Below are 23,311 nucleotides of genomic sequence, written 5' to 3' on the forward strand. Positions count from 1 at the left end.
TCTATGTCCGTTTCTTTCTGTGGCCCTTGTGTGTATAATTGTTTAAAGTACCTCTGGAAAGAATTTCTAATCTCAATTGGGTTGTGTATGCTCTTTCCTTCCACTTCTAAGTTTGTAATAGTATTTAATTTTTGTCTTTTTTTCATTTGCCAGGCCAGCAGTTTCCCACATTTATTAGCTGATTCAAATGTTTTTTGTCTCATTTGTTTAATTTTCCATTCTATTCCCTGATTCATCATTTCCATATATTGTACTTGATATAATTTTATTTCTCTCAAAATCTCCTGGGACTTTGGTTTTGCTCTCAATTTCTTCTCACTTTCCTTTATTTTCTCCAAAATTTTATCTTTCTTCTCATTTTGACTTCTCTTCTTTATTGCATTCTGTTGTATCAGGAACCCTCTCATGACAGCTTTGCTTGCGTCCCAGATTACTCTTTTTTCTACATTGGTGTTCATATTTATTTCAAAATAATCTCTCAAAGTTTTTTGGGCCTTTTTATACACTTCTTCATCTCTGAATAAGGGTTCATTCATCCTCCATCTGAAGGATCCGGTTGATATTTGTTTCATCTCCATCCTTACAGCATTATGGTCGGAGCAGGTTTTTGGGCAGATTTCTACTTTCTTTATCTTTGGTGCCATTCCTCTAGTTATCCATATTTGGTCAATTCTAGTCCATGTCATCTTGGCTTCAGAAAAGAAGGTTCCCTCTCTTCCCAAGGGGTTCTTTACTCTCCAGATGTCCACTAAGTCCATATTGTCTGTCATCTCAAAAAATGTTTTTGGTTATCTACCATCCTTGGTAACTACCTGTCTTTGTGCCTTGTCCATATTTGTAGATACTACTCCATTCATGTCCCCCATCAAGATCAAATTGTAATCCAAATAGTCCAGTAAAATCTCATGCAACTTTTTATAGAATTCAGATTTCCCCTCGTTCGGTGCATAGATTCCTACAATCAAAAATTTATCTCCTTGTACTTGAATTTCAATTGCCGAAAATCTTCCTTGGTCATCTTTGAAGATAAATTTCGGTGATAGTCTCTCCTTTGCATAAATCACGACGCCTCTTTTTTTAACTTTGTCAGATGAGACAAACTCCTGTCCAATTGTTCTTTTTTTGATAGATGAAACACACCTTTTCTCTTTCGAGGGGAGTTCAAACCATTACAATTCCAACTTAACAGTTGCAGAGCCATGATGGGGCTACTTCACTTTACCTCCAACTGCTCCGAGTGTCTGTTCTTGTTCTTGGTATAAGCTTTCGTGTGCATGCACACTTCTTCAGATACACTGAAACAGAAGTTACCAGATCCTTCTATATATTGAGAAGGTGGGGAGGGGTATTACTTAGAAGGGTGGTGGGAATCGGAGATTGGCAGATAGCTGAGATGAGCCTGTTGACGACTCTTAACGACTGTAATAGGTCTTACAGGAAAAGGCAAGGGGTGAGAAGGTGAGACCTTCTCACCTTCTCACCCCTTGCCTTTTCCTGTAAGACCTATTACAGTCGTTAAGAGTGCTACAGGAAGGAATTTTTTTATTTCGACTATGGCAGACCAACACGGCTACCCATCTGTAACTGTTCTTGTTCTGTAGATGATGTCTCTTTCGCTAGGCTGTGCAGTCCATTTGCTATGTCTAGTATGCCTTTTGGCTCTTCTCCAGATTCCGCTTCTTTCTGTAGGTCTTCTTCGTGATCTTTCAAGAACCTGTCTTTTTTATCAACTGATTTTATTTTTATCTTTCTTCCTTTGTATTTAAAGGACAGGCCTTGAGGAAATTCCCACCTGAAAAGAATTCTATTTCTTTTCAACAGGGCAACTAGATCTCCGTAGTTGAACCTTAAGTCCAAAAGATGTTTTGGAATATCCTTGAATATCACCACGCTTGAGTCGTAAATTTCCAAAGTCTTTTGATAGTGCAAATTCAGAATTTTATCTCTCTCTTCTTTTGTTCGAAAGGTAATCAAACAGTCCCTCACCTTGTTCTTGCTTTGTCCTCTAAATGCATTCACTATCTTAAATTCTTCCTTCCCCAAATCCTGTTGCCAAAAGTCTGTAAATTCCTGTGTAAGAAAGTCAGCCAGGTTATCTTTCTCCCGTTCTGGTACAGCCCTAATTCTTAAATTTCTTTGTCTGTCTTTCAATTCAATCATAGACAATGTCAAATCATGGTCCTCCAATTTCTTATATACTGGTGGAATCTTCTCCTGAGTAGCAGTTGCAATGTCTTTTGCTTCCTCGGCTATCTTTCGAGTCGAAGCAGATTCCTGTAATAATTTTTCAATAGATTCTGTGTTGGTGTTCACCTTCTGTCCCAAAATATTAATACTTGTGGTATTCAAATCAATTTTACCTGATGCTTCTGCTACTTGTTTATTTGTCTCAGCTACCTGTTTATTTGTCTCAGCTACCTGTTTAGCTAGATTTTCCAAAGATTCATTAATTTTTCCAAGTGCCTGTGCCAAAACGTCTTCGGACGACATAACTTTTGGTTTAACCTGTGGGAGTACAGCCCCTGATGTTCCAGGTGCTCCAGATGTTGAACCCCTTCACTGCTGTGCAGTATCTATCCGATATTGTCTGCCAGACCTAGTGGTTTTTTCCTGCGACAGCTCTATCTTTCCTTTCCCATCTGCCATAACAGTCTCATGGGAATTCAAGGTCGCTCCCACAGTTAAAAGTTTGTTTTGGAGTGGAATTTTCCTCTAAGCCAGTTGTTATTGTAACAATGTCCAGCTTCCTCTAGGGGGACACAGTAACAGCCAGAACTTGCAACTTTTAAGAACAAAGATGGTCTTTATAAGTCCCCCAATTCACTTAAAAACAACAGTTTCAATACATTTGAACAGTTACTTTCAAGCCAGGAGAAGTTCAGAAACAATGTATCTCTTCTGCAGAGTTAGCTGCCAAAAATAGGCTTTCCACTGTGCAGCTTTCCTTATCTAGGGGCAGTCAGTTCCCAGGTTTTAGACAGTGGATTTTAGCTTCCTTTTCCCCTTCTTTTTTGCAGGTAAATTCAACTCAATCTTTCCCCCCTCCTCTCCTGCAATCCGGAGGGGAGACCACTTTCCAGATGTTAAGATTTAGCTCTTTTTTCAAACGACTTTCTATGTTTCCGCTTTACAGTCTCTTTGCTTTGATCTATTTACAATAAAGGAAGGCAGACTTCCTGGTTGTACCTTCCCGCTCAGTACCGAATTAGCTGTTTTTTCTCCTTTTAAATCCAATTTAATCCTACTCACGGGTAGTTATTTTCAAAGTCCAATTGTCCCAGGAAAAAGGCAGCGCTCTCCGGTAACAGCTACGCGGCTTCGCTCCATGGAAGAAGCAATTGACTCACAGCGCCGCGCCACTTCCCCGCTCCGCTCCGGAGCCCGTTGCCGAGCTCCTTTTGCCAATTGGGGGGGCGCAAACGGTGCCCGCCGAGTCCCACGGTCACAGGCTTCACCCGCCTGTGATTTTTGAAGGGTCCCCGCTGCGCGTAGCGGTACAGACCCGATTTCCGTAGAGCCGGTTCTCTCCAAGTCAGAGGGAAGCAGCCATTACCGGTGGCGCCACCCCGGAAGTCCTAAATCCGGGGACATGAAATGAAATCCTGGGACATTCCAGGGACAGATTTTGTCCGGGGACAGATGCTTGAATCTGGGGACTGTCCCCGGGAAACGGGGACGTCTGTTAACCACACTCTAGTCCAACCCCCTGCGTTGCAGGAATCTCAGCTCTGAATGTCAGCTCCCAAGGCCTTGGGGGCCCTTGGCTGGGTTTCCCCAGCTACTCTGGGCAGCTCCCAAACAGAACACTAAAAACAGAATAAAACATTGAAAACTTCCCTAAACAGGGCTGCCTTCAGATGTCTTATAAACGTCAGATAGTTGTTTTGACATCTGGTGGGAGGGTGTTCCACAGGGTGGGTGCCCCTACCAAGAAGGCCCTCTGCCTGCTTCTCTATAACTTTGCTTCTCGCATTGAGGTAACTGCCAGAAGGCCCTCAGAGCAGGACCTCAGTGTCCAGGCTGAACGATGGGGGTGGAGACGCTCCTTCAGGTATACTGGGCCGTTGAGGGCTTTAAAGGTCAGCACCAACACTTTGAATTGTGCTTGGAAACGTCCTGGGAGTCAATGTAGGTCTTTCAGGGCTGGCGTTATATAGTCCTGGCAGCCGCTCCCAGTCACCAGTCTAGCTGCCGCATTCTGGATTAGTTGTAGTTTCTGGGTCACCTTCCAAGGTAGCCCCACGTAGAGTGCATGGCAGTAGTCCCAGCGGGAGATAACTACAGCATGCACCACTCTGGGGAAACAGTCTGCGGGCAGGGAGGGTCTCATCCTGTGTGCCAGATGGAGCTGGTAGACAGCTGCCCTGGACACAGAATTAACCTTCACCTCCATGGACAGCTGTGAGTCCAAATTGACTCCCAGGCTGTGTACCTGGTCTTTTAGGGGCAGTTAACCCATTCAGGACCAGGGAGTCCCCCACCTGCCCGTCCCCCAAAAACAGGACTTCTGTCTTGTCGGGATTCAGCCTCAATCTGCTAGCCACCATCCATAGCGATCCATAGCTGCCATCCATAGATGACGGCATCATGATCCTGGCAGTTTTCTGCTCAATTCCTTTGCTAAGGACCCCTAGCGTGACGTTTGCCTCTTTCGCAGCCGCCACATGCCGGGTCTTGACATCCTGATGCAGACAGAGGCTGGCTAAGATTATCAGATGAAAAATAATTCGGTTTTTTTGGGGGGGGTGTCCTCATCTCTGGCCTGGTTTGGCAGGCCCACTTTGGCTAGGGGAATCCTGGACTGAACCCCCCCCCCAATCATTCAGTTTGTACAAACTTGACACACACACTACACACGCTACGCTTCTGTTATAAATTCATAGAAAATCAACCATACATTGGATTTGCACTGTTCCACTTTCATTTTACTCCATGAAGGAAGGACTACAAAATGGGGGAGGTTTGATACAGGGCAGCCATAATCCCTTGAGCATACCAGCACATCCACAGGAGCCCTGCCCAGTTGCTATGCCAACCCTGATGGTCCTAGGCAGAAGACCATCAAGATCACAAAGAACTTGCATATGGGAGTGGATTCAGCATGGACTGGAACAAAGGACAATGATCAGATCTTCCCTCTGGGGGCAGGAAACTGCCAACTCCCCTCTGTCACCTGGAAAGTACTCATGGGGAGGGGGGAAAGGGGGAACCAGCCAGGTGACAGGACACTCAGGTTACCACCACAACTCCTCCCTCAACCCCTCCTTTTTGTGATATAGTTGAGATGTAGTCTTAGGGGTGTAGTTTGGGATATTAGTAACTAATAAAAGTTGGGGTCTTCTTTTGCTCTGGACTTCCACTTTGCTTCATCTTGTTGCAGGTGGGAGTCCTGTCGCGACAGTATCCAATAAAGGCCAAGCCTACAGGCTGCTGTTTTGCTCCAAGTTATCCTGGTTGGTGTCTTTGTTTTTGTCCAAGGGAGCCCTCGGATTTCTCCGTTAACAGCTCTCAATGGCCAGCTGGCTCAGTGGTTAGAGGCATCCAGATGGGACTCTTGCTGGCCTTCTGCCACTTTGGAACAAGTCTCCACATGAGACAGTTTGGGGAGAGAGAGAGTCAGAGGGGTTGGAGGGAGGGAGAAGTGGTTCCATCTCACAGCTGAGATGGGGAGACCATGTTGAGGGTCTGAAGGGAGTATTCAGATGGGAGTGAAGCTGGAGGGAGAAGCTGTGGGAAGACTCTCCTCTTCTTCTGGGGTCTTCTTCCAGTCAGGAGGAGAGAGATCTTGTAGGAAAAGGAGATTCCCAAGTCTGGGGGCTGAGAGGATCCCCTGGGTCTCATAACTAAGTGAGGGGATGAGAGAGAAGCCACAGAAAGAGAGTTCAGCCTTTTACCACCTATTCTGGAAACCTGAACATCTACCTGAAGTACGACAACTGAATTGGAGGGAAGCTGTGCCTGCAGAACCATGTTTAATCCTGAGACATTTAGCTGAAGTAGTAAGTTAACTTCTACCTGAAAGAACACATCTCCTGTCTTCACTTTGTTTCACCATTCTCTTTTTTTGTAAATAAAACTTTCCTTGTCTCCTTATCTCCTGCCAGAGACTCCCTGGATCACAGTTTCCCGGAAACGACAACTCTTCCGCTCATGGTTTCCGCCACAACCTGGGCACCTGCCTCGGTGATCTTTCTGCACTGTGCAGGCCTGACGCACTGACTCGACCCCACGGACTGGGCTCTGGCTCGGAGTAGCCTGCAGCTCGTCCATGGCATGCGCAACTTCTATCTGTGGCTTAGGGGCCTTGCGACTGGCATCAAGCTCCTCTCTTTCATAATTCTCCATGGCGGTGGCCTCCTTCAAGGCCGAAGCAAGGGTAACCTCTTCTTTAGCCACAATGCGTCTTCTGGCTTTCTTGCTGCTCAGACCACCGATAAACCGATCCAGGAGAGTCTCTTCCAGATTTTGGAAGTCGCAGTGCTGAGCGAGCTTCCGCAGTTCAGCCAGAAATGCAGATACAGACTCCCCAGCACGCTGCTGCCTCTTATGAAACTCCATCCGCCGGGCCATCTTGGTCTCAGTAGGCGCCAAGTGGCTTGTTAGGCAGGCAAGAATATCTTTGAGAGATGTCTCACTTAGCTTCGCTGGAGCAAGCAATGCCTTGGCCAGCTTGAAGGTCTCAGGCCCACAGTAGCTCAGGAATGTGGCCCTTCTTTTGCTGGCATCGGTGATCCCTTGAGCCTCTGCGAAGAACTCGAAGCGTTCGACGTAGTCTTCCCACGTGTGGGGCTCTGATGGCTGGAAGGGCTCCAATACCCTTGGACTCTCCATTGTCCTGTGGCAGGGTCGTCTTCTCAGCTGGCCAGTGAGTCTTGTTCTTATCTGCAATCCGGACTCTGAGGCAGGGCTGTGTTTAACCGCTCCTCAGCATTCCGGATCCCACCTTCGTCGCCAGTTGTTGTGACGTGGGGTTTGTGATTTCAGCTCTCTTGACATAATATGCTGGAGACAGTTCTCTAGTACAGTGTTTCCCAACCTTTTTTGGGCAAAGGCACACTTGTTTGATGAAAAAAATCTCGAGGCACACCACCATTACAGCCCCGTGACGTCAGCGCGCAGCGTCACGCCGGGAGGGACGCACGAAAGTGTAAGTTTCAATTTTTTTCCCTCCCCCTTGCCGGGGAACCTCCAAGCTTTGGGGGTGGGGGGGGAGGAGGCAGCAAAGTGAGGCAGGAAGGAGAGCGCGGCTTGGCTGGGTGAGCTTTGGCAGGGGCAGGGAATGAGAGCCGCGAGGCGGGCGCTGCGGACGGAGGCGCTGCCCGCCGAGCTCGCAGGCAGCCAGGCAGGCAGACGGCGAGAGCCCCGCGCTGGGCGGCCTCTCCTCGCCGCCGCCGCCCCGCCTCTCGCCGCCCAACTCGCCCGCCTCCCTCCAGGCAACATCTCGCGGCACACCAGGCAACATCTCGTGGCACACTAGTGTGCCGCGGAACAGTGGTTGAAAAACACTGCTCTAGTAACACTTCTTTATTAAAGCAAACAAGACTGAGACCTGAGGAGGGGAAAGCTACATTTATAGGGACAGGGGACTAGCTAAAAAGGATACATTTTGGAGGGAACAATATCAGGCAATCACAGTCCTGCCTTTTGGAGGAAACCAATAAGACAGAGGATCCAAATACAGCAGCTTAAATGAACCAATAGTAGCTGTACCCTCTGGAACCAAAAGGCAGTTACTTTACCCTAATGCAAATACAGACAATAATAATACAAATATAAAATCCTTTGACTCAATACACAACAGAAACGATGCCTTATGAGGAATGGCTAAGGGAGCTGGGCATGTTTAGCCTGGAGAAGAGGAGGTTAAGGGGTGATATGATAGCCATGCTCAAATATATAAAAGGATGTCATATAGAGGAGGGAGAAAGGTTGTTTTCTGCTGCTCCAGAGAAGCGGACACGGAGCAGTGGATCCAAACTACAAGAAAGAAGATTCCACCTAAACATTAGGAAGAACTTCCTGACAGTAAGAGCTGTTCGACAGTGGAATTTGCTGCCAAGGAGTTTGGTGGAGTCTCCTTCTTTGGAGGTCTTTAAGCAGGGGCTTGACAACCATATGTCAGGAGTGCTCTGATGGTGTTTCCTGCTTGGCAGGGGGTTGGACTCGATGGCCCTTGTGGTCTCTTCCAATTCTATGATTCTATGAACAACAATTATTATTATTATTATTTATTCATTCATTTTTACCGCGCACATCTGGCTGGGTTTCCGAAGCCACTGTGGGAGGCTTCCAACAAAATATTAATACAATAGTCCATCAAATATTAAAAGCTCCCCTAAGCATAACAACCATCCATTTTTGGTCCACTGAATTAGAAATTCAGCATTTCTGGGAGGGGAAATGGCATACTATTGAATGTTTGCATAGCAACATGCTTAAGAAAGTTTTGGTTATTCATGATGAGAAGAGGATTTATTTATTTTGAACTTCTCTTGGTTCCTCCTTGGCAGCCAGTGCGATTATTTCAGCAGGGCTAGAACTCAGGACCCGCTGCCTTGAGGGACATCTAAGAGCAGTTGGGCAGGGGAAAGGTCTCCCTTGGGAGGTGGTGGACTCTCCTTCCTTGGAGGTTTCTCAGCAGAGATCGGACGGCCATCTGCCATGGATGCTTTAGCTGAGATCCCTGGGGGTTGGACTAGATGACCCTGGGATCCCCTCCTATCTCTCCACTCCTGAATTCTAGGAGGAGCTTTCTTGCCTCCTGCAAAGCCCTTTTCCCTGCAAGCTCTTCCTCTGGTTTCTGGCCAAGGGAGGGAGATGCTCAGAGTCCAGCCAAGAGCCAAGGTCCCCCCCCCCCCAAAAAAAGGATCCCTTGCCATAGGCGGAGCCAGGAGGAAGCTGCCCCCTTAGAGCCATTCAAAATGACAGAAAATAATAGAAATCAGAGTTCTGCCCTGGCTACGTGAGTGTGCAATGCGGGGGGGGTTGAGCTGGGGGACTCGGCACTGCAAGGGTTAAGGGAACTGAGCTGCCTTCCTAGAGAGGCCAGGATGAGGTTTCCGGCTTCCCAGGCAGCAAGGCTCTTCTTCTTCCTTAGTCGTGTCCTCCTCTTCGTCACCCCCGGGACCCTCCTCTCTTTCCCAGGGAGAGCCCAATTCTGGGATTGTGCAAGGATGGAGAGAGCGAGAGAGGGCTGAGCTGGGGGACTCGGCACTGCAAGGGTTAAAGGGATCCGAGCTGCCTTCCTAGAGAGGCCAGGAAGCAAGGGGGGCAGGTCCTCCAGAGCCAAGGCCCCTCCCTCCCCAGTCCTTTCCTGCTTGGGGGTCTCTCCTGCAAGGGCTGCCTGGCTGCCCCTCCTGGGATCTGGTGAGTCTCCTCTCTCTCTGGGATCTGGTGAGTCTCCTCTCTCTCTGGGATCTGGTGAGTCTCCTCTCTCTCTGGGATCTGGTGGGGGTCCCAGGGCTGCAGCAGGGGAGGGGACTGGGGGGACCCCAAGTCAGGGAGGAGAGGGTCCTGCCAGGGAGGGGCCAGGTCTGCCACGCTCTCCTTCCTGCCGATCAGAGGATCCCAAACTCATTTGGCCCTTCGCCCCCCCCCCTTCCAGAAAAGATCTCCCTTCTTCAAACAAAGGAGTCCCTGGGACTTTAACTCGGTGTGACGTCGCTCAGCGTCACTGCAGAACAGAGGAAACATGTGCAAATGGTTTTCCAAAGCTGGACGAGGAGGTGGACTAGCCCCCCCCCAAAAAAAAGGGTGGGAAAGAAAGGCCAGGAATAAACAGAGGGATCCCAGCCCAGAGTCTGGCTGCTGCATTGCAAACCAGTTTCCCAGTGTCTCCCAGGGCAGCTCCCCACGGAGGCCACTGCAGCAATCCCCTCGCACCCAGAGCAGGGCATCCCTGGACCACATCCTCTGTCTCCCAAAGGGATTGTTGCTGGCAAAGCAGCCGGAAATGGGCGCCGCTACTCACTGAGCCTCCAGGGACCTGGGCATCAATGGCTGTGTGTGTGTTAAGCCATCTAATAGAATAATCATAATAAATTAGCTGCCTATATTTCAAAGGAGATGTATTTGGCCCCACCCACTTGGCCCTCAGGGGGTTGGCTAGATACATTCCTGTCCCTCAGAGCAAAGAAAAAGAGACCCCACCCCAGGAGTCTGTCTTGAGAGCGGCAGAGAGTCCAAGTGCAAGAAAAGGAGACAGAAGCAGGGGAGTGGGGGTGGGGGGAGAGCAACTCCTGAGGACCCCGGGTGAGGACCCCCACTAGAGCCAAGCATCCATTTTCCACAAAATGCATTTACTTTACGGAAGCGTTTAATGTTTAATGGATTACTGTATTTTAATATTTTGTTGGAAGCCTCCCAGAGTGGCTGGGGAAGCCCAGCCAGGTGGGTGGGGTATAAATAATAATAATAATAATAATATTAGATGTTGTTGTTCTTAATTGAATTGATATACCACCCTTCATCAAAAGATCTCAGGAACATTGAAAACATAGAACTCATAAAAAGTATACAAATGATGCATCACCTCAAATCCTTTAATCAGGTGAGTTTTCTCCTTTGGAAAGAGGCAGGTGGAATCTCCACAGTTGCTAACAGAATAACGTTGAAAGGCTAGTGAAATATGGGGAACCAAGAGCATCTGCCTGGCATGCAGTATTATTATTATTATTATTATTTACTGGAAGGCAGGAGCAACCAGGCTGATTCACATCACATAAATCCCTTCCGTTGCCTCCACCTTTTGCATTGCAATCTTCCTTCTAGGAGGGCTAGAGTATGGCTACCAGATATTTTTCAATGAATCCGGGGACACTCCCCCCCCCCAAGCTGAGTAGCAACAGGGAGTCAGTAGTGGGGATGGTGAGGCAAAAGACCCTGGCTCCCTCTCCTTCTGCCAGAAGCCCCCCTCCCTGCTTGTCTCTCAGAGCCCGGAGACGTCTGACAATGGAGGAGCAAAGGCAGGCTGCACTGTTGGATGGCTTGAACCCCAGAGCGGAGGGGACTTGGAAAGCTGTGGGGAGCCAGGGGCCTTCACTCTCAGCAACTGATTTCATGGAGGAAGAGGCTCAGGGAATTCTGCTCAATATTGACCCAGAGCAGAACTCCAATGTATAGTTAGCAGAGTAAAATCTAAACATGTTGCAGGATTCCCCCAAAATAGACCAGAGGCAATTATTTATCATCCAGCAGAGCTTTACTGCTACTGAAGGCAAATAAGCATAATGGTCCCAAATCCAAAACGTTCAGGATTGGCCTTGTGCATAAGAAATCCAGTTGCAGCAGACTTAACTTAAACTTACCACAACTTATAAAAAGTTTAAACCTTAAGACTCAGCATACTATGTACAAAATAACTTGATAGCAATCACATAACACACTGACAAAACAAAATAAAAAAATTCCTTCCAGTAGCACCTTAAAGACCAACTAAGTTAGTTCTTGGTATGAGCTTTTGTGTGCAAGCACACTTCTTCAGATACACTGAAACAGAAGTTGCCAGATCCTTCTATATAGTGAGAAGGTGGGGAGGGGTATTACTCAGAAGGGTGGTGGGAATGGGTGATTGGCAGATAGCTGAGATGAGCCTGTTGACGACTCTTAATGACTGCAATAGGTCTTATAGGAAAAGGCAAGGGGTAAGAAGGTGAAAAATGGCAGAAGAGATGACAGAACCACTTTAACCCAGCTGTACTCAGCTTCTCTGAAGGAGTAACGGAAAGATCAGGAACTTTCTGCTTGTTTCTTTTATTCAGAGAAGCTTTCGGAACCCTCTTGAACTAACTAGAATAGAAAAGATCAATATCAGATCCAAACTTTCTGCACTAAGAAATGCAAACTGACAGACTCTCAGGGAATGAGCTGCTCTTCTCATTCGGCCTGAAGCTCAGCCAAGTCTGTGAACATCGTGCTCTTGCTAATAAAGAGTAAACTCCAGCTGTGAACTGTGGGATTTCCTGCCCAGATAACTCTGTGACACCAGCCTTCAGAATGTCGCCTGTAGGATTCATCTGTAGTTGCAGATTTCATGGAATCCTAGAGTTGAAAGGGACCCCAAAGGTCATCAAGTCCAACCCCCTGCATTGCAGGAGTCTCAGCTAGATCCTCCAAGACAGATGGCCATCCAAACTAGGCTTCTTGTATTTCTATATTCATCACTGAGTGCTAAAATAGGCTTCTAAGCGGTGGACAGACGAGAACAAATAGTGTCCAGGATTCACCTAGCCAGCCTCATCTGCTGCGAAATATAGCCTGCCCCCCATTCCTCCCCCTCTCCATGCCCCCTTGAACCCCTGGAATCTGGCTGTGGGGCACTGGGAAGGATCCTCTTCAGAACAGGACATGAGGAGAGGAGAAAGTGGATCCTTCCATCGGGGAAACTGGAATGCTTGCTGTCAGGGGCTCAGGAACAGAGGCACAGGGGGAAAGAACGGTATCCCGCACTCACCCCCACGGCACTGGAGCACCCGGAACCCGCACCCGAAGAGGGGGAGGGGGGAAGGGGGGGCTTCGAGGGGGGGATGGATGTCAGGGGCTCAGGAACAGAGGCACAGGGGAGAGAGGAAATGGAGAGCGAAGGGGAAGAATCTGAGGGCAGCGTAGGGGAGTATGACAGCGACCCGAGAGATTCCATGAGCTTCTCCAGCGAATCAGAAGATTCCCAGAAGGAGGCGCCGATGGTCAGGGCAAGGGGGGTCCCAGGGGGGACACACCAGAAACAGGGGGCCAGCGGGGACTCCCAGGGCAGCAGCTGGAGATCAGGACCAGCTTCCCCACCAGAGCGTAGTGGGGGGGAAGAGTCCCAGGTGTCAGGGCCAGGGTCTCCTCCAGCAGGGAGAGAAGATGAGGCAGGGCTGACCACGCCTCTATCGGAGAGTGGGGGAACGGAGGGGAGGTCAGGTCCAGCTAGCCTCCCCGAAGGCGGAAGCAGTGACAGGAGCAGTGTAACGGTCAGGAGGAAGGTTGCCGGCTGGGCGCGCGCGCCAAGTTCGAATGTACAGGCGCGTGGGACAGCAGAAGACCCGGATTGGGAACCGGGTCCTAAAGCCCGCCGGAGGCAGGGGGAAGACTCAGGGGACTCAGCGTCAGAAGAGTCTAGGAAGGGGGAGACCCCAGCTGACAGGCGGAGCCAGAGGAGGAAAGAGCAAAGGAAGAGGTGGAGCAAGGCTAGAGTCTTAAACTGGTGTCTGGGGGGAGGAGATTCAGACGGAGCTTCAGCGGTCTAGAGTTTCAGACGTAGAGCTGCACGCTACGGCTGTGGAAGTGAAACTGAACTTCAATAAAGACTTTTGTATATAACAACGAACTGGCGTTGGTCCTTTGTGAGCTGGGACCTTGGGCAGCTCTGACACTTGCGTAGGCAGAATAACTTGAAAACCACCAGGAGGAGTACCACCTATTTGCACAAAGATGAATGCCCATAATAAAAACATAGAATAAAAGAATTCCATTAAAGCGTTAAAATAAGCATCCATAATTAAAATGTGTAGCAAAGCAATCCTACTGAAACAACACAGCAATTAAGAGGAAGGAAATAACAGAGCATTGTGTAGCAGATCATATTGATCCTGTTTCAGAGGAGGACATTTCTCTTTTCTTTTAGGGTCCAGTGTGCTTTGAAGACATCTCTGTTTGTTTCACTGAAGAGGAGTAGGCGTTGCTGGATCCTGACCAGAGAGCTCTGCACAAGGGCATCATGGAGGAGAATCGGGGGATCGTGGCCTCTCTTGGTAAGGCTCCCTGTGAGATCGTCCTATCTGCCTGGAAATTCAAAAAATACCTCTATGTGACAAACCTCATACATTTCCACAGAGCTCAACAGCGCCCCCTCCAACACCTGGGAACCTAACACCCCCACAAGAAACCTTGAGCAGCAAATTACACTTTTTTCTTATATATATGCCGTATTCTTCGCTCTATAACACGCACCAGACCATAACACGCACATAGTTTTTAGAGGAGGAAAACAAGAAAAAAAAATATTCTAAACGAAATAGTGGATATATGATTTTTGTGGTTCATGCTGTGGCCACAGACATGTGATCTGACAGTGAGTTTGGAGTAGCCCAATGCAAAAATCCTGAGGATCCATGTGGATCCATGCTTTGTAACCACGGAGGAGGGAAGGAAGGGGAACCATGGATCCTCTGCTCACGACTGCAGCAGATCCCCCCCGCCACCCGCAGGCATTCGCTCTATAACACGCACAGACATTTCCCCTTACTTTCTAGGAGGAAAAAAGTGAGTGTTATGGTGCAAAAAATACGGTAATTTTTAAAATTGTTCTCCATTTAATATTGTACATTCGCATCATCATTATCCGCTACACCACCCTGGCTCTTTGGAGCCTCAACTTCCTTCCCTGCCGCCTCATGGCTTTCAAAATTAACCTTTATATCATTGCAATTTGTACATTTTCCAATTCCTATTTCACTCATTACAGAATGGCTCAAGATTTAAATATAGAAAGGTAGAAAATTTCTCATTACAAGTCTTCAGACAACCCTGCTAGTGATGTTAATTGCTTACAATAATCTTTCAGATATCGTATAAATTTACTCCAACCCTTTTGGAATACTTAATTGTGCTGGTTTTGAATTTTTCCTGTCAGCGTCACCAGATCTGCAAAGTCCATCATTTTCATCTGCCAGTCTTCTAACAGAAATTCTCACCATGTCAATTAATACTTAGTTCGGGAAACTTTAGCTTTAATTCTGGCTTTAAAACACTTTCCCATGGAGTGAAGCAAGTTTTTTAGTTCTGCAGCTGTAATAATGTGAAACCAAGATGGAATTATTGATCAGAGAACGGAACCGTCCAGGAGACATTTTGTTAACATTAGTGACAAAAAAAGTGAAGGATGCAATCCTTCAGAATAGCTTTGAAAATGATCTCGTGGTTGCTGGACAGAAAATAGACATCTTTAGAGAAATTCCTCTGAAATTGAGATTAAGAAGAACAAAATACCGATTTTTGACAACGGCTCTTAGGAGAGCCGACATCAGATACAAATGGGAATTTCCTGAGGGTATCTCCTTTACATACATGAAGAGGAGATATAAGCTGACATCAGAATTTCAGGCGAGAGAATTCCTGGATAAAAATAGGAGAGACTTAGACCCCAAACAAGACAGGGGAGACCCCAGATCTGAGCAAAAGAAAGCCTTAGAACAACTTGCACTGGAAGAGGCAGCTTCAGGGAAAACAGATATTGTAACTGACTCTGGAAATGGCCAATCTTAAATTATTGAGTTGGAATGTTAACGGCTTAAATTCCGGAGCCAGATGACATCGGATTGAACATGTAATAGCAAAACAGAAATTGGACATAATCTGTCTCCAAGAGACACATATTGCAAAAAAGCATAAAAGGGTCTTAATTAACAAAAATGGTGTCAAAGGCCGCTGAGAGATCCAGCAGAACTAGGAAACCCCTAGCCCGCCGGAGATCATTGACAGTGTGACCTGTTAGGATATTTCCGTTCCACCTTAAGAGGGAGCAGGCTTTGTGAGTCACAGAGTCTGCATATTTCCTGTTCACAGGAAGTTTATGTTTTGTCTATTGCTTTCGTTTCTCTCTCTGTGCCTGAGACACCGAAGCAGGCAGCCATGTTTTCTTTGTTCTGACCAACGCTGAATAAAATTGTAAATAATGCTCTCCTGCGTGCATCTTTCGCTGTGCATTATCTGCTGATAGAGCGTGCACCAGCTCTGGAATGTGGCAGGCTATTTCTGGAGCTTGTGTCACTAATTAAATGATACTGTGTGTCTACGGGAGGTCGATGGATCGCAACGGAGACGACGTGGGGTCATGATGGACTCTGTCTCCCTGGCAGTATCCCAACATGACCAAGGGAATTTGAGTCCCATGGTCAGGCCTGAAACCCGACTGGAAGGGATCCAGCAACATGACATGGAGCTGAATCCTGCTGAAATAGAAAACAAACAAATAGAAAGGTTCAGTATCTGGGAAAAGATCACACGCAGAACGCTTCAGTTTGGGCTCTAATATTTCATTTATGTATTTTAGAGCATTTACATTCCCTTTGATGACACAAATTCTGCCCACACCTTTTGCTATCATACAACCCCAGATCATCACACTATCTGGGTGTTTCATGGTCGGTGTAATGCAAGTAGGATATAAATCGGGGTCGGCAAGCCTTACCCCGTCTGGGCCAGTTCACTCCCACAAACTGGATCCGTGGGTCAGATCGCGCGCGTGAGCACGATCTCTGCCGTCTGCATCTCCGCAGAAGTGATTTCCAGCACCGCAGAAGCGAGTCCCTGTGCTGCGCTGCGCCGCGCCGGTTTAGCGCAGCACGTGGGAACGTGCTGAGCAGATGGCTCACTTCGGGGAGCAGCTTGTGGGCCAGTTGAACGACTCCCGTGGGCCGCTTTTGGCCCACGGGCCACTGATGCAAATCTCAACCCCGATGCAAATCTCAATTCTTCTCCTCGCATATTTCATGCCATCAGTACCAAGCAAGAAGATTTGGGTCTCATCACTCCAAATAACACTGTCCCATTGTTCTGCTGTCCAGTTAACAGGGGTTTTAGTCCAGTTTAATCTTTCAACCTTTGCTTGAGAGATAACAATGGCCTTTTCCTTAGAATTCTAGCATTTAGACCAGTCCTTGCACTCAACTTCACATTACATTGTGCCATGTCATCTTGTAGACACCCAGATGATTTTCTTCTGACACGTAGGCATAGTCTCTCCATTTTCGATCGTCACTTGCTGTTGTGCACCTTTTCCTGCCTTTACCAGTCTGATTTTGTAGTAACTGAGTCTCCTTATACCTCACCAAAAATATAGAAAGGCCACCTTTTGTTACATTTTCCCCAATCTTGCTTCTAATTTCTCCATAACTATAGCCTTGTTCACTTAATAGTACTATTTTACATTTCTTTCTTGGTGTCCAGTCAACTCTTTGTGCCATTAAAAAAAAATTATTATGTTCAGCAAACTCGCTAAATGAAAGAACACAAAAGAACCAAAAACAACTTGATAGCAATCACATAACACACTGACAAAACAAAATAAAAAAATTCCTTCCAGTAGCACCTTAGAGACCAACTAAATTTGTTATTGGTATGAGCTTTCGTGTGCACGCACACTTCTTCAGATACCAGCTCCTACCAATAACAAATTTAGTTGCTCTCTAAGGTGCTACTGGAAGGATTTTTTTTATTTTGCTTCGACTAAGGCAGATCAACATGGCTACCTACCTGTAACACTGACAAAAGTCAACCTAAGCCAGTTTGCTTCCTTTTTCTGGTTATTTGGCTATGACTTTTTAATTTAATACAGATAATTGAACAACGTTTGTTGCATTATGTAATGGGAATTGTAGTTGCTTGTGTGTAAGTCACTGACTTCTCTGAACTGCTTGTTTGGTTAAACCTTTCCCTGACTGAAGCGCTGTCCTGTGCGTCTGCTTCAGTTGCTGGCAGAATCCGTTAGTGGGTGTTTCCTAAACTTTTTCCAACATAAGAATTCCTTGACAGCCAGTCTCCTCCTAGCCTCTCTGCGCGGAAGCCTTCTGCGCAGAGTAGGCGTGCCCAGTGGTGGTCTGGCACTCTCCCCGCTGATCTCACTGGAAGAGTCCCTGAGCCTTCCCTCCAAAGTGCTCTCATCCTCCCCTTTCTTCTTGGTGTCACCTTGATTTCCTTCCCCCTCGGAACCTCTCTCTCTCTCCTTGCTGGTCCCCTCTCCTGCACTATCGGGGCGACTTCTCTCTCTGCTGGTCTCTGATGTCAGTTTCCTGACATCCACCTCCCTCTCAGACCCCCCTTCCTCCCCCGTCCGTTCCTGGGACGGTGAAGCTGGAAAACCTCGGAAGGAGTTGTCCTCCTCCTCAGAGGATTCAAACACCTCTCTCCACCTGCTGCCGTCTCTTTCTGCATCCCACTCTTCCCACTCTTCTTCCTCCTCTTCGGAGGGGGGAAATCCCATAAATTCTTCTTCCTCCTCCGTGTTACCAAATTGCTCCTCCCAGAACCTTCCTAAAGGTTTGGGTTTTCTTGGGAACCTGCGATGGAACTCCTCCTGCAAATACTCATCCCTGATCTCTTCTGCTGGAACCCAGGTGTTCTTGGATTCTGGTTCCCCCTCCCAAGCCACCAGATATTCCACCCGCTTTCCTCTCCACCTTGAATCAATGATCTCTGCTGCCTGACCACTGAGTTCCCTGACCTCCACCCGTGGATGCACAGGTGTTTCTCTTTCTTGTCCCATAAACTCCCCCCCTTCCCTGTACGGTGAGAGTAAGGACCTGTGGAAAACCGGGTGCAATTTCATGTTGCTAGGCAGTCTGAGTTTGAAAGCGACAGGGTTCACCTGTTGTGTTACCTCAAACGGTCCTAATCGTTTAGGCCGTAGTTTCTTACACCCCCCTTTGAACGGTAACCCTTGGGTAGACAACCACACTCGGTCCCCCACTCTAATGGTTTTCCCTGCTCTGCGGTGCTTGTCAGCCTGCCTCTTGTACACCTCCTTCGCCCTCTCCAGGTTGACTCTAAGTTGTTGGTGTAACGCCTCCATCTCTTCCACAAATTGTTCGGCCGCTGGTACACTCCAGTTCCCCTCCCCTTCCCCTGGGAAAGCCCTGGGGTGACACCCGTAATTGGCCATGAAAGGGCTCGTCCCCATGGACACATGTTCCGCGTTATTGTATGCAAATTCAGCCAGTGCTAGTTTGTCCACCCAATCGTTCTCCCTTTCGTTAACGTAGCAGCGTAGATACTGTTGAAGTATGCTATTGGCTCTCTCTGCTTGCCCGTTGGTCTCCGGATGTCTGGCCGTCGAGAAACTCACCTCCACTTCTAACAGGCTCATCAGTTTCCTCCAGAACCTGGAAGTGAATTGCCTGCCTCTGTCGGACAAAATCCTCAAGGGGGCACCATGCAACCTGAAGACATGATTAACAAACAGCCTAGCTGTTTCCTCGGCTGTCACTGCATGTGAGCACGCTATGAAATGACACATTTTGGTCATCAAGTCCACTACCACCATGACAGCCGTTTTTCCCTTGGACTTAGGTAAATCAGTCATAAAATCAATTGAGACTACCTCCCATGGTTTTTCTGGTGTGGGCAAAGGTTCCAGTAACCCCGCTGGTGCTGCCCTCTCCCCCTTGGCCCACTGGCAGCGCTCACACCCTCTTACGTATTCTCGTACATCCTCCCTTACCCTTGGCCACCAGAACTGCCTAGTGACTAGTAACATGGTTTTGTATTGACCAAAATGTCCCGCCGTGGGGTTGTCATGAAGCTGTTTGAGTATCCTTCCTCTCAAGTCCCCTTCGGGTATGTACAACACTCCCTTATAGTACAAAACCCCCTCCTTTACCTCAAAACCCCCCTGACCTTCTTCTGCATTTCGGATCTCTGATTTTGGTTTGGGCGTACTGGTCATCCCTCGTCCACCCAACAAGTTCTTGTCTCCCTACCAACACTCCCCCACACACCCATTGGTTCTCTGGTATGACATGACGTACTTCTGGCACTCCCTCCCCTTCCAAGTACTCTGGTTTGCGGGAAAGGGCGTCTGCGCGGACATTTTCCTTCCCCGGTACGTACCTAATCTCAAAAAAAACTTTGAAAACTCCTGTGCCCATCGCACTTGTCTTTGATTCAAGACGCGTGCCATTCTCCAATACTCTAGGTTCTTATGGTCCGTGCACACCTGGATCTTGTGCTGTGCACCTATTAGAAAATGTCTCCATCGACGAAAAGCCTCATGAATGGCCAGCAGCTCTTGATCATACACAGTGTAATTCTGTTCGGATTTGTTCAGTTTCCTCGAGAAACTCTCTGTTTCTCTCCTCCAGAGATTGTCCTCCCCTGGCTCCTTCCTCAGCGCCTACTCCTCCTGTTAGACTCATGACGGTGCCGCTTTTTACCTTTTCCGCACAAGCAACGTGAGGGACTAACGGATTGCTGTAATGGGAATTGTAGTTGCTTGTGTGTAAGTCACTGACTTCTCTGAACTGCTTGTTTGGTTAAACCTTTCCCTGACTGAAGCGCTCTCCTGTGCGTCTGCTTCAGTCGCTGGCAGAATCCGTTAGTGGGTGTTTCCTAAACTTTTTCCAACATAAGAATTCCTTGACAGCCAGTCTCCTCCTAGCCTCTCTGTGCGGAAGCCTTCTCTCTCTGCTGGTCTCTGATGTCAGTTCCCTGACACATTACATTCTTGATTAAATTATCTTTCCATTGCTAAATAATTTCACGATATTACTCCAAAAGAAGTGATGTTATGAGCCATCAAACCTCTGAAATACACCTTCCCCCAAAGGCTTCTACAATTTTGGCCACTACTATATATTAAAAAAGCAACATTCAACAACCATTAGAATCTAATAATAAATATGTTGGTTAATGACAAACAACAAAGGTAATGAAGACACACCAAACTCCCTTCAGTTCTTCATTTGTTCCTGAGGCTCTTATCCCTTTTTGCCTCCATTGCAGATTGAGATGAATTGGAAATCGAGAGCAAGGGTGACCGCAACAAAATCTCCAGAGAGGAGAAGCCACGGAAAAATTTGGGAGTGTGGAGACAGCTGCAGTCAGAATTCCCATTCCAGTTCCCAACAAAGAAATCTCATTGGAAAGAAACCCTATCAGTGCATGGAATGTGGAAAGAGCTTCAGTCAGAACTCCAATCTCACTAAGCATCAGATAATTCATACAGGGGAGAAACCCTATCAGTGCGTGGAATGTGGAAAGAGCTTCAGTCAGAGAGGCCATCTCACTAGGCATCAGATAATTCATACAGGAAAGAAACCCTATCAGTGTGTGGAATGCGGAAAGAGGTTCAGTCAGAGCTCCCATCTCACTTCCCATCAGAAAGTTCATGCAGGGGAGAAACCCTATCAGTGTGTGGAATGTGGAAAGAGCTTTAGTCGGAGAGACTCTCTCTTTTCCCATCAAAAAATTCATACAGGGGAGAAACCCTATCAGTGTGTGGAATGTGGAAAGAGCTTTAGTCGGAGAGACTCTCTCTTTTCCCATCAAAAAATTCATACAGGGGAGAAACCCTATCAGTGTGTGGAATGTGGAAAGAGCTTCAGTCACAGCCAAAGTCTGACTTGCCATCACAGAATTCATACAGGGGAGAAACCCTATCAGTGTGTGGAATGTGGAAAGAGCTTCAGGAAGAGCTCCTCTCTCACTTCCCATCAAAAAATTCATACAGGGGAGAAACCGTATCAGTGTGTGGAATGTGGAAAGAGCTTCAGTCACAGCCAAAGTCTGACTTCCCATCAACGAATTCATACAGGTGATAAACCCTATAAGTGTGTGGAATGTGGAAAGAGCTTCAGTAGGATAGACACTCTCAATTCCCATCAAAGAATTCATACAGGGGAGAAACCCTATCAGTGCATGGAATGTGGAAAGAGCTTCAGTCAGAGCTCCTCTCTCACTTCCCATCACAAAATTCATACAGGGGAGAAACCATATCAATGTGTGGAATGTGGGAAGAACTTCACTGATAGATCCTCTCTCACTTCCCATCAAAAAATTCATACAGGGGAGAAACCCTATCAGTGTGTGGAATGTGGAAAGAGCTTCCGTCAGAGCTACGATCTCAATTCCCATCAAAGAATTCATACAGGGGAGAAACCCTATCAGTGCATGGAATGTGGAAAGAGCTTCAGTCAGAGCTCCTCTCTCACTTCCCATCACAAAATTCATACAGGGGAGAAACCATATCAGTGTGTGGAATGTGGAAAGAGCTTCAGTCATAGTGCATCTCTCACTTCCCATCACAGAATTCATACAGGGGAGAAACCCTATCAGTGTGTGGAATGTGGGAAGAGCTTCAGCCAGAGCTGTGATCTCTCTAAGCATCACAGAATTCATACAGGGGAGAAACCCTATCAGTGTATGGAATGTGGAAAGAGCTTCAGTATGAGCTCCAGTCTCACTTCCCATCAAAAAATTCATACAGGGGAGAAACCCTATCAGTGTGTGGAATGTGGAAAGAGCTTTAGTCGGAGCTACTCTCTCACTTCCCATCAAAGAATCCATACAAATGTTGAAAAAACCATTATACAGCTTTAGGAGACAGGCAAATCCGCACCTTGTTAACCAGGCCTTTGGCTGATTGACATGTAATGTCCTTTTAAAACGTGGTGGGGAGGGGGTTATAGATGTGTATTGTGTTTTTATATTGTGCTTTTCTGTTGTAACCATCCTTAGACCTGTGGGTGCAGGGATTAGGAGCCTACCCTTAGAGGCCGAGGGGTCTTTGCCCCCCAATAATATATTTGAAGGGGCACCCCCCCCGGTTGGTAGGCATCGCCATTCCAATGGCATGCATGCATCATGTGATTGATTGTGCTAGGCGGGCCTTACCTGATCCCATCACCAATATTTTATTCAATTCAGCACCACCGGGTCGAGTATTATACAAATGAAATAAAGACATAAATCACCTTCCTTTGCACATGTTCCAGCTTGTCAATATCCTTATTTATTATCATTTTTAATATTTATGTGCCCTTCATCTGAAGATTTCACAATATAAACATACAAGATGAAAGCATGGCTTTCCCAAAAACAAGTAAAGCCAGAGAAATCTCTCCTCCCCTTTTTTGGACGGAGTTACAAACTTTGTTGATCAGAATAAAATTCCTTCCAGTAGCACCTTAAAGACCAACTAAGTTAGTTCTTGGTATGAGCTTTCATGTGCATGCACACTTCTTCAGATACCTGTTTGTTGATCAGGGGAGAGCTGTGGAAATAGTGGATCTTGATTTCAGTAAGGCTATTGACAAAGTCCCCCCATGAAATATTTACATGGAAGCTGGTAATATGTGAGCTGAATGAGGTAACTGTTAGGCGGATTTGACTGACCAAACCCAAAGAGGACTCCTTCATGGTTCCTCATCATCCTGGGGTGCTGCAGGGTTCTGCCCTGGGTCCGTTGTTGTTCAAGGTCTTTATAAATGACTTTGATGAAGAAACTGAGGGGGTGCCCATCACATTTGCAGATGACACGAAATGGGGAGCGGAGGCCAATGCTGCAGAAGGCCGAATCAGATCAAGGGCAGGAATAGTACCACTCCATTCTGCCTTGGTCAGGCCCCACCTAGAATGCTGTGTTCAATTCTGGGCACCACAAGTTAAGTATCTTAAATATTGATTGCCTGGAGAAATCAAAAGGTGGGGAAACACAATCCATATTCCTTTTATAACGTGGCCAATGTTTACTGAATACATGTATTTTTAATACTGTTGTAGGAATCCACCCAGCACTCAGTAATTGTTATTAAACATTAAATATGTGGCGCTTAAG

At 47.2% G+C, this 23,311-nt stretch overlaps 2 protein-coding genes and 1 long non-coding RNA gene across 5 annotated transcripts in view; all 3 read left to right on the forward strand.

The window, feature by feature from the left end:
- The window catches only part of LOC308475188 (uncharacterized protein), a 54,315-nt gene extending 31,692 nt beyond the window's left edge, over positions 1–22,623 (forward strand). Inside the window, exons 1-3 of one of the 3 annotated variants that reach the window (XM_081002179.1) lie at positions 9,384–9,447; positions 13,607–13,733; positions 20,479–22,623. In XM_081002179.1, the coding sequence (XP_080858305.1) occupies positions 20,485–22,074 (1,590 nt within the window). In that variant the 5' untranslated portion in view covers positions 9,384–9,447; positions 13,607–13,733; positions 20,479–20,484 and the 3' untranslated portion in view covers positions 22,075–22,623. Of the gene's footprint in view, positions 1–9,383; positions 9,448–13,582; positions 13,734–20,478 lie in introns of those variants that run through there. The other 2 variants (XM_081002180.1, XM_081002181.1) reach the window with 2 other exon arrangements.
- Positions 1–23,311, forward strand: part of LOC308475218 (uncharacterized protein) — a 172,343-nt gene that overhangs the window by 79,162 nt on the left and 69,870 nt on the right. The gene's annotated exons all lie outside the window — the stretch shown is intronic.
- The window catches only part of LOC308475448, a 73,193-nt gene continuing 72,616 nt past the window's right edge, over positions 22,735–23,311 (forward strand). Inside the window, exon 1 of the long non-coding RNA XR_013985206.1 lies at positions 22,735–23,178. This is a non-coding gene — a long non-coding RNA (uncharacterized lncRNA). The remainder of the gene's footprint in view (positions 23,179–23,311) is intronic.

Source organism: Podarcis pityusensis (genome assembly GCF_964106645.2).
Source record: "Podarcis pityusensis genome assembly, chromosome: 4".
In the NCBI taxonomy this organism is placed as follows: Eukaryota; Metazoa; Chordata; class Lepidosauria; order Squamata; family Lacertidae; genus Podarcis; species Podarcis pityusensis.